The following is an 11,565-nucleotide window of genomic DNA, read 5'->3' on the forward strand; positions in this document are numbered from 1 at the left end:
ATATATATCACTTAAATTTGACATTTTTTTAAATAAAAATATTATTACACATAGACCTTATTTTTTAATTTGATACAAGCGTTTTTTATTTGAAATACTGTATATATATATCTATACCTATACACATAAAACACTCTGTTTTTAAAACGTATAAAGATTATTTTAGATTTTATTTTTTAAGTTAAAAGTACTGTCATTTAAATTTTTATTTTTAGTTTAGTACAACACAGTTTTTGGTTTGAACTATATATTTATAGTTTGACATTCTTTTTTAAAAATATATCATTTACGCGTTAGCATAACTGTAAACGCTCTTACAAGCACGACTTTTCTTATATTGAATTTAAAAATGAAGAAGTGTCATTAGCATTTATCTTTATAGGACTCTTAAATATATTCATATGTATTAGTTTCTCAAAATGACCAAAATTACAATACAAATAAGTCACGCATAATTCTATAAATTATCTATAATAACAATTATAATGGAGAAATTAAGTAATCTCCTATTCTTTCTTTATACCTAGAAATTACGTGAATGGTGATGAATGGTTTGCGAGAGGCGAGAGAGAAGCCAAAAGGAGCCCGATATATTTTTACATCAGTCTAGCGGCATGCTAAATAGATAGTAACGCGTTGTAACGGATTGCAACCACAAAATGCGTAGGTAGTGGCCTAAGAACGGCAATACGTTGCCCTATTTCAAACTTGAAATATCACCACGGCGAAATGATTCGAGCGAAGCTAATTTTTGTTTCTGTTTTAATATACATCATTGGAATTATACAATTTCTCTATTTTTATCATGTAAATATAAAAATCGTTATTCAGTTATATAAACGACTATCAAGATGATCATTTCTCCTTCTCTGTTTTTTCTTATTATATATATACATATAAGTACGACTCATTTTGTACATATTATGAATATTGTTAATTTTACTTTTTTATATTGTTTGATATATGAATAATTTTGAACATAATAAATATTATAAAAAAATGGATATTCCCATAGTTAAAAAAATTTTTATCACAATATTTGTAAGAATTTTTTAGACTTTATAAACTTAAAGGTTTCTAAAAAAATATAAACTTGTTCAGATTTTATAAATTACATAGAGAAATATATGAGAAAGAAAGAGAAAAAGAAAGAGAGAGAGAGAGAGAGAGAGAGAGAGAGAGAGAGAGAGATCTTAAAATTATTTCATAATTTATACTTCATAAAAAATTCTAACAGAAATGTAGACTATCTTAGCATTTCCTAAAAATATTCTAATGTGTGTAGCAAATCCTAGAAATTGTCTAGAAAATTATAAAATTATAAAAATACATAGAAATTCTGGAAAATTACTTGATTCTAAGAAAATTTTTCAGCAGAGACATAATGAGGTCTACCTTTACATTAAACATCGTTATTCGGTGAATACGATTTAGTACAAAATCTGTTAATTATGTCGAAACATATCGGTAATCATGCGATATAATAGCTTTTGTACGACCTTCATACATATAAACGACACCGTGAAGAGCCTGTGGTATTCACTTATAACATATTTCATTTTTCGTCGGCGTCGCCGCTCTATTTTTGCATGCGTCGTCTTTCTAGCTGATTTAGCAGATACGGACAGGAAGTCTTTATACTGGGACGGAAGAATCAATTCTCTTCAAGTCCTCCGTTCGTTCTCTATCGTGCATCATTGGTGATTTGCCTAATACGGTGTAAAGGTTCTCTTATTAGTTGTCATGGTAAGACTTAGATAAACTGAGAAATAGTTAATTTAAATAGTGCAAAATATACTTATAAATTAAACATTCAATTAGCAAAAAACAGCCATAAATTCCATATTATTTCAAAAACGCTCCAATAGTGTGCTTATTTTCCAGATATGGATAGATACTATAACAAATTATTTAAAATAATTTAAAAAGCTTAAAAATTATTATAAAATTTATCTCAACTGTTAGCAGTTATAATCTTTTTTTATTATAAATAAAAGTAAACTTAATGTAAATTCGAAACTTTGTTTACAGGAGGAAGATGATCAAAAAGTGGCTGTAATGCGTAAAGCGTTTCAAATGTTCGATACAACAAAAAGTGGTTTCATTGAGACTATGAAAATCTCAACAATATTAAATACAATGGGACAATTGTTTGATGATGGCGAATTAAATACTTTAATTGAAGAGAATGATCCTGAAGGTTCTGGTAAAGTAAATTTTGACGGTTTTTGTAAGATCGCTGGTCGATTTCTTGAAGAGGAGGATGCAGAGGCAATGCAGGAGGAGTTGAAAGAAGCGTTTCGATTATACGATCGTGAGGGCAATGGATACATTACGACAGCTACATTAAAAGAGATTTTAGCGGCTCTCGACGACAAACTTACTAGTTCTGATCTTGATGGAATAATCGCGGAGATTGACACAGACGGTTCCGGTACAGTAGATTTTGACGGTATGTAATTTATATCATGTAATATATAAATCTATACAGAATATTAGTATATGATTAATGTATCATATACAAAGTGTTCCATTTAACCTTTCGGATGCATTTATCTTCCAAACTATTTATTACTTCAAAAAATGTTTTAAGTGGAACTGATTTTGTTTAGAGGGACATTTTTTGATGGTCATAATAGATAATCTGTAAGTGGACATGCTTCCAATATTTCAAGGTGACCTTTATTTCTTCAGATGGAATTATATAGTTTCTTTATATAATATAATTCCTCTAATTATTCTGCGTGTAAAAGTATTGAAGATAGAGATACCAAAAAGTCAATAGTTCATGAAATATATTATTTTGGTGTAAAAAATACACATTTATTTACAAAAAAGATATATATGCAAAATGGATAATTTCTTAAATAAGCAATTATGTATCTTTTTTATTAATTTATTTTCATTATTCTATTCATAAAAGTACAATCATCAACAATTAAATTAATAGTTTACGAAATATTTAATATTTTATGTCAAGATGTGCAGAGTAAAGTATAAAATGCCCTGTAAATTATTGATTTTTTGATGTATCTATTATTATATTATACAATTCTTTTATATAAAAAATAAATAAATAACTCTAATAAAAAAATTAAAAGTCACCTTGAAATCTTGCAGATAACATTCACCTAGAGAAGATTTATGACTAACAAAAAATGTCCTTCTCAAAATAAAGTAAGTTCCACTTGAAACATTTTTTAGAATAACGAATAGTTTATTCCGGTAAAAAAATTTTGTTGAAACTATTCTACGTTTCGGAACATGTCAAAGAAATTGTCGAAATTTTGCTGAAAATGAATTTTTTAGCGAAAAATTCCTGAAGTAAAGATATTTTTTAAATGATGTGTATATAATATTAGATAATATAAACTACTATATTATTAAAATATAATTATAGTACTTTATTTTTGACTTTACTGAAAATTAAACTTAATTTATAGAATTTATGGAGATGATGACTGGAGAATGATTGTACATAAAAATGACAACGGATTTACATCGCTTTAAGAAGATCGCTGAGAAAACGATGATAAACTTTCTTAATAAAATGATATTTACACAAAAGATTATTTATTTTATTATTATTATTTAATTTTGACTTGTGTGTGTATATAAAAGATATGGAATATGTAAGAAAATTCTACAAACTTTATCTTAAGGCCTTAGCATATAACAAATTTTAAGACAAAGGGCCATGATACACAAGAAAAACTTAAGCAGTAAAAACATAAGTATCAGCGAATTGACCAATCACAGTAGAATCCGTACTAATCCAACATGTTAATATTTCCTTACTGCGTACGTTTTAGGTCTTGCACCAACGTTACTTTGATTTTAAGCGAGATTTAAAATCCTATCTATCTCGTTTTAAAGTCGAAAGAGAGACAGAGATAGAGACAGTTTTAAGTCTTGATTAAAATCGAAATTACTTAAGTGTTTTGTGTGTCATGGCCCTTATAGGGGCACATATCTTCCGTAACAGTAACCCTAAGACGTTATATCGTAAAAATTAGCCAATGAGAAATAAGGGTTTAAAAGAATTCTTGACTGTGATTGGCTAATTCTTACGGTATGTCTTATGATTACTATTACGGAAAGTATATGCGGGCTTCCTTCAGGGGGCTGTTTTGCGGATGACAGATATAGAGGCCTTTGCGCGCAATTGGATCACAACACGTCCACCTTAATTCTTTTATAATTGTGATATAAAAAAGCTTCCAGTTAGATGGGAAAAATACGTTTCTAAAGCAGAAGCTTACGTAGAAAAATAAAAAAAATGTTTTGTATTTTTATTTCATATTAAATAATTTTAAAAAAAATTCTCGTTTATATTTGATCCATCCTCGTATAATATTTCAAGTACAAAAATCGCGGAGACATTTTGCTACTCCAGAGATGTTTAAAAAATAGGTGCATTTAATACAACGTCCGCTCACTGAGCGCTTAGTGAGTTCTTGGCTTCTTGCATCTGATTGGCATATTCTGTTAGATTTAAAAATATAAACCAAACAAAATACAAGAATTCACTGAATGTTCAGTGAGCGGTCGTTGTACTGAATGCATCTAGTTGCAGATATATTTCGTAACTTTTATAAAATGTCTTACTTTTTAATTGAAATATGTTGAAATATCTTTGAAAATTTTCGGTGGTATGTTTGAATAAATTAATTATAATAAAAAATTATTTTTTACAGATCGTATCGATTCCTGTTATTTTCTTCCTATTTTTTTATAGCTAGAGCACTGTTCGTGAGGGTACCTCCTCGTGAACCAAATGTAGCATGTATGTAATAATAAAAAGCATTATTCATAATATTTATACATATATCATGTAAATATAGAAAAGTAAAATTGGCATTTCTTCAAAAACAACATAAAAAATGTAGTGATGATGCGAACAATAGTTATATATTATGGAAGTTTGTGAAGAAAGCGTATGTAAAAAAACTAGTGTAAAAGAGATCTCACACACACACACATTTCAGCAATTTTCAATAATATTATGGTAACATTGCAAATGTTTTGCGTTGTTGTTGTAAACTTTCATGCTGTGGGAAGGAACAGAAATCGCGTCATAAATAAATATATCTAAAGATTTGCGTTTTAGGGCAATTTATTAATTGCATTTGCTACAATGAATTGATAATTCTTTTTTTACATTGAACGAAATAGCTTTTAGACAAGCATCGTTGCATTTAACGATGCTACATACCTATTATATCTGTTTTTTAAGGAACATTTTAATGAGTGTTTACTTCGTTGGTGGGTTGGCCTTCATGAACAATGTGGACGGTTTGAACGTAAACGTTAGGCACAGAAAGTGCACCGGTAGTCAAAGGTCTGTCCAACGGGTAGCCAAGAGGTTTACCATCGAGAGAGATAGCACCACCGATTATTTCAGAGATGTGCTTATTTTGGTAGTATCTGTTGACATTTGTGTCCTGCGTTTTTTGTCTTTGACTCAGGATACCTTGGAAACCACCGGCATGGTATTGTCCGCTACCAGTATATCCTTGTTGTTGGGTCTGTCCTTGGTAAGCAAAGTGATATCTGTTTTGAATTCCAGACTGAATGCTGTTAAGGAGGCCTTGATTTCCCTTTACTCCGAAGTATTGTGCGCCATGTTCAGTTTGTACATCTTGGACACCATGGGCACCTTGTATGCCTGATTGTACTCCATGAATACCTTGTTGCGAGACATGTACACCAACTGGTACTTCACCTTGGAATCCTACTGTACTTTGTTGGCCATGTTGGTATTGTTGGTATTGTCCCTGTTGTTCTTGATGGTAAATACCTTGGGGTTGACTCCATTGCTGTTGTTCTTGAGCATTTTGTCCCTGTTGTCTGTGCTGCCATTGTTGATCTTGACGTCCAAACCATTGGTTTTGTACACCGTAAACGGTTTGTCCGTGTCTTTGTCCTTGGCCTACTTGATACTGGGAGTGCGTGTACGGGTATTGTCCATGTTGTTGAGTATAAAGATCAGCATAATGGTTCCTTACACCTGTAAAAAAGGAATTACTTATTATCTTATGCTATTCAATGGCAAAATAACTTTGTCTCTTTAATATCAATAGTGTACCTTGATTCTGTTGCTGACTGTACGACAGAGTTTCTGGTACAACCTCCACAGTCTGTTTCACACCGATTACTTTGGCACCTTGATGTTGGATCTGTTGATAGTCCTCAGTACTAACTAGTTGATATTCGCCTTGTTCGTAAGTTTGATGTTGTTCTGGAACCACCGGTCCATAGGATACGTCTTGTGATCCTAATTGAGAGATCACAACTAATAATTGAAGTGGCAATCCTTGACCAGGTTGACCTCTAGGAAGAGTCAGTCTTGCCGGGAAACCGAAAATTTGGTGTGGCTGAAAAATTGTTAATATTTAGATCGCTTATTGAAATACTCATCTTACAAACATCTACACAAACAGAAAGAGAGAAAAATAATTACCTCAGTGATGTAATATGGTTCTTGGGCATGAATGGCACTGTTGACAGCCTGCTTGATTTCTTGAACAGATGGGTAATCGAAGCTCTGGCCTGGTGCCTGTTGAGATTGTCTTACAATGACATTTTGTCCTTGATGAACTGTAAAACAAAGAGATTCGATAATGTATGTAATTAAAAAATCATATGTATGTGTGTGTATATATGTATCATTGGTAATCTGGAAAAGTCGAATACGTACGGTCAGTTGTGAACTGATCGAGTTCCACGAATTGATGCCTATGTTGAGAGATGCTAATGGGTTTGCCTTCGTAGTCATATTTCGGTCCCAAAAAGACGCGGACAACGGCAGTAGGGACGTTCTGCTCGCTTTGAACAGTGATCTGGTATTCGTATGGTTTATGATCTAATCTTTTCACTTGAGCCTTGATGTGTTGTTGTTGTTGTTGTTGTTGTTGCTGTTGTTGTTGTTGCTGTTGTTGTTGTTGTTGGACTTGATGTTGTTGGCCAACTTGTTGTTGTGTAGCTCCATCAAGATCGACATAATAATCGTTAAAGAGAGTTACTAATGGACTGATTTGAACGTTCTGGATTGTAACGCCAGGCAAAACAATATCGTTGTATTGGTAAGCGGGCAAGGAGTTCTGATACTGCGTGAACAATTGGATAACATTCTTATAAAGTTGATAGAAAGCTGGATCACGGACTGCAACTTGTCCCAATTCCAAAACAGAAGGAGTGTAATCATAGATGTTCTGTGCTTCAGGAGCATTGCCGAGGAGTTGACGTGCGGCGGCTTGAAGACTGCCATAGTATCTGTAATAGAAAACATTGTGTTACAAGTATTGTATTACTATATATTTATTAGTACATTAATTAGTTGAAAATTGACCTTGGATTAACACTTCTGCCAGTTCCTTGGATGAGTTCTCCAAGAATGTTCAAACCTTGCGGCTGATAAAGAGAGAGGAAAGCGCCTTGCGGAGTAATGACATGTCCAGAGTCAATGGCTTCAATCAATCTTTGCTCAATCTTCCTGACAGTTTGGATAAGAGCATTCTTAGTGGGACTGAGCTGCAGATTCTGAGGACGTCCAGGTAATTCCAGCCCATTTGTGGTACGGAGATGCGGTTGATATGGTGCTTGTACGTTAACGTAATCGGTGTTTTGGATTGGGCCCAATCCGTTCGAGAAACGATTTAGTTGGTAACGAGCCAGTAATTGTTGGTGAAGGTAATAGTAAACGGAACCCCGACCAATTTGATCTTCCTGATTCCGGATGCCTTGTTGTTGGAATTGCGCAGGTGTTTGTTGTCCTTGCTGAAGTAATATTTAAAAATGTTAATACAGCAGCGAATTTAAATAAAATAAATTAATATATTTCTTTTTATATGAGAAATTATATATTTGCGTTAATAGAAAATATGCTTACCTGCTCCAATAAATGTCCAGCGAGATTTACATAGCTATAATAATTAGCGAGACCGATATCTTGCGTGAAATAGGATAGTTGTTGTTCACTGGTGGATAATTGGGCAGAATAATTTACAGGGATTACAACTTGGTTGTAGCGAACACCTTTTGCAACATTTTGTGCAATGTTCTGTGCTTCTTGAATGATTCTAGCATCAAAATAGTATTGAGGAGTGATTTCGTATAGAGGTGGCAGAATGACACCCTGGGTTTCTGGATGCTGAAGAACGGCTCCAATAAAAGCCCTGATGAACTGTTCCTCATTAACGTGGACACGGGCCCATGCGGCGGTTGCTAAGAATGTCTGGTAGTTTTTGGTGCCTAATAAGATCCTCTGCAGGAGGGAAACTTCCTTACGAAGCTGGCTGATGGAGTTCGAATAAGTAGTGCCTTTTGGCTGAACCAGACCGTTTTGTACAGCACCCTCAAAGTATCTTACGAGGATCGGATTTTCATGTTGAAGGTAGTTGCTTTGAATGTCATAATTAGTGCCAAGGCTCTGCAACTGCTCGTTCGGGATTTCTTGGGTTATTTGTTGTAGCAACAGTAAAGTGTCTTGTTGCTTTTTCAGAAGATCTTGATCAGCTGTTAATGACAAAAAAATAAATTTTGTTTAGTTGTATTCTATATAAGTTGTGTTGTTGAGTTGAACTTTATATAAATATTAATATTTTATCTATTAAACAAGTATTTATATATATAGAATATCCAACAGATGACTGCATAATGCATGAATCGAAAAGTTTTGTAGCATTTTACAATTTTTGCAACAGTTAATGAGATAGTAATTTTTAAAAATTGTCCAATAAACTACACATATTCACTCGATCTAATATCAATAAATAAAAGTACGATCTCCAAGCATAGTAAGATAGGCGCACGCGTATAGAGAGTTGTTTTCTACAAACGGCAATGGTAACACACGAATAGACAAAAGAAAATACGTGTTGGACAATTGTATTTTGCCGTATGTTTGTATTTTGTAGATCGGGCGGATATGTTCTCATTCACCAGACAACACACAATATTTATAGAATATTTACAAAATATTTGTAAGATTTATTTTTAATATTTTGTAAATATTTTTTGTATTCTTACATTGCACAGATCATAGATATTTATTATAAAAATTACGAAATATTTATCGTATATATTATAGTAAATGATATAAAAATATTTAATAAGACTTAATTATAATCTAAGTAAAAAGTATTTACCTATGTTTATCACATAAATATTACATAAAACATTTAGCCAATGTTTTAATAATGTTTTCGAATAAAATATTTATATGATATTTTGAAAAATAAATAATAAATATTTATAAATATATATATTTATTTTAAACATTCTGTACTGTCTACCCATACGAAAGATTATTACCGAATCATTACCCAGTATGTAAAACGCTTAATAGTCTAAATCATATTAAAAATATCAAAATAATAGAAAAAGTGGTATTTTTTTCAAATGGGGCTTTGTAGAAATTATACAGTCCTTTGATCAAGAAAGAGACGGATAAACACAGAGAAAGAAAGATACAGAGAGAGCATAATGATGACTTGAATAGAATAGCAATTACTTACCAGCACGTTGTTTCGGCTGCTGTTGGGGTAGAGCTGCCCCCAAAGTGGCCAGAGCCAGTAGAACGATCGTGCACCTCATTGTGATGCTGTTAATACCGTTTACCGCATGCTGTCTACCGAGCAATGCGAGTCTTTTATACCAAAATCGTATCGACAAAGACGTTATCGGTAGCGACCCATTGACCTACCGTGCAAGATTTCGCTGTCTACACGTGATATTCCATGTTATTTCGGTTGGATCGAAGTTAATCGAAGGTTAATGATAATGATTCTTCTGAACGAGACAAAGTTGCATTATTGGTTACAGGATTAGTTTCATAATTTCCTTTATAAAATTTTACCAATTTCTTTCTTCTTAATTCTACTACTAACTTCATTTTTACGCAAATATCATTTTCCAATGGTGCAAATTTAAGTTTGCTTTCGGTTTAAGTTTTTTCATTCTTCTGAAAGTGAATTTTCATTCTTCTCACTTCATTTAAGTAAAAGAAGGATATAAAATATTCGAAAGTTTCGACTTCTTTATATATTATCTTTGGAATCTTTATTAAATATATACTTTTTAATATATGTATACTTTTAAATAATAAATAATCTAAAAAAATGAATCTCAATTTGAATAAATTTCGAGAAATATGGTTTTCTGTAATTTCTGTTATTGAAACAACAGATTGATTTCTTCCGATATGCTTTATAACAATTAAAATAAATTATTCACAAATGAAAGGCATTTAAAGTTATTCTATAAGTCGTATAAAGTTCTGCACGCAATTTTTGGTTTTGTATGTTAAATTCAATTGCGTATACTAAATATTTATACCTTTATATAATGAATTATTATTATTTCTTTTTTAATCGATCAATTTTTAATTGAGAAACAATGTCATTAAATTAGCGGTAGAATGGATTAATTTTTCAGAAATAAATATCAGTAGACTTTATCTAAGGTTGCAAAGTAATGCGTTACCTGTAATACTATTATCCTCCTCTCATTTTCGTTACTTTCTTTCGATAATGATACTTCTGTCTGTCATATTGTTAAATTATTACAGTAATGGTAACAAATCCATTACTTTTAGCGTTATTTAAATCTCTTATTATTTTTACAACTATATATTCAGTAGCATTATTTTTATTAATACATGTATACATATAAACTACCTTAGAATTTTAAATTTTAATATTAATTGTTACATGTAATATACTGATTAATAAAAATAATGTAGTTTTTAAACCAATATCTCACTTTAACACATTACAAAAAAGTAATAAATCTTTAATTAATTAAAGATAACGGGAACACATTATTATTATGAAGTAACATTTCCAATTTTAACTTTGCCAGACATAACATAAATAAAATTACATAAAGTTACATACATCAAATACAATTAAGTTTTCAAACTTTCCTTAAGATATGAGAGAATCAAATCTTTTTAATTACCATTTTACAACATTTTAATTATTAATCCTATTAATTATATAAGAAATAAACATTACATTTAATTAGAGAGTTATTAAAATCTTTAAATAATATCTATAGTAAATAATTTTTTGTCAATTCTGAAATTCGTGATTACATTTATTACTTCATACGCTTATTGATAATTACATTAAGACACTTTAATTTGTTTAAAAATACATATACATTTTTTTAAAGTCTTTGGCTTATTATATTATAATAGATCTTGACAAAAGAAATATTTATGTAGTTATAATTATAATATAATACAATAATTATAATTACGAGCACTGTCAAAATATCGGGTTATTTATATTTATTTCTTCTTTGAAATGATAGTTGCGATAAAGTTGAACAGACTGCACGTAATAATATATACATAATGATCCATTTTAATTATTCTTTAGAAATTCTATAATAATTGATCTTTATTTAAGAAATTTAAATAAAAATTTTCCAATTTCAGAAAGAAAAGTTGTTTCGAAAAAGATAATGATATCATGTTAAGCCAAGTAAAATAAAATTCATACACATCATATGACATTTTTATTAGTTTTTACTTTGATATTAAAAATATTACAATAT

General features: G+C 30.8%; 2 protein-coding genes across 2 annotated transcripts; one reads left to right on the plus strand and one right to left on the minus strand.

Moving 5' to 3' along the window:
• Window positions 1-1,668: 1,668 nt before the first annotated feature.
• TpnC25D (Troponin C at 25D) lies at window positions 1,669-3,561 on the plus strand. The gene is made up of 3 exons (XM_018549030.1): window positions 1,669-1,746; window positions 2,032-2,452; window positions 3,444-3,561. The coding sequence occupies exons 1-3, from the start codon at window positions 1,744-1,746 to the stop codon at window positions 3,470-3,472; spliced, it is 453 nt and encodes a 150-aa protein (XP_018404532.1). The 5' UTR covers window positions 1,669-1,743; the 3' UTR covers window positions 3,473-3,561.
• A 1,543-nt stretch (window positions 3,562-5,104) lies between these two features.
• On the minus strand, window positions 5,105-9,610 carry Hex110 (hexamerin 110). Its single transcript, XM_018549043.1, has 7 exons — window positions 9,519-9,610; window positions 7,892-8,517; window positions 7,352-7,779; window positions 6,701-7,275; window positions 6,464-6,600; window positions 6,089-6,377; window positions 5,105-6,010 (listed from the first exon to the last, which is right to left on the minus strand). Exons 1-7 carry the CDS (start codon window positions 9,595-9,597, stop codon window positions 5,244-5,246), a joined length of 2,901 nt encoding a protein of 966 aa, XP_018404545.1. The 5' UTR covers window positions 9,598-9,610; the 3' UTR covers window positions 5,105-5,243.
• Window positions 9,611-11,565: the final 1,955 nt, after the last annotated feature.

The sequence above is a fragment of the Cyphomyrmex costatus genome, unplaced genomic scaffold, assembly GCF_001594065.2.
Source record: "Cyphomyrmex costatus isolate MS0001 unplaced genomic scaffold, Ccosl1.0 scaffold76, whole genome shotgun sequence".
Taxonomy (NCBI): Eukaryota; Metazoa; Arthropoda; class Insecta; order Hymenoptera; family Formicidae; genus Cyphomyrmex; species Cyphomyrmex costatus.

Coding starts and splice junctions, on each gene's coding strand:
- Hex110 (XM_018549043.1), bottom strand. CDS start 9,597: ATGAGGTGCACGATCGTTCTACTGGCTCTGGCCACTTTGGGGGCAGCT. Junction 7,276..7,351: donor GGCAGAAGTGTTAATCCAAG/GTCAATTTTCAA, acceptor TTTCTATTACAG/ATACTATGGCAGTCTTCAAG. Junction 6,378..6,463: donor AACCATATTACATCACTGAG/GTAATTATTTTT, acceptor ACAATTTTTCAG/CCACACCAAATTTTCGGTTT.
- TpnC25D (XM_018549030.1), top strand. Junction 2,453..3,443: donor CGGTACAGTAGATTTTGACG/GTATGTAATTTA, acceptor CTTAATTTATAG/AATTTATGGAGATGATGACT.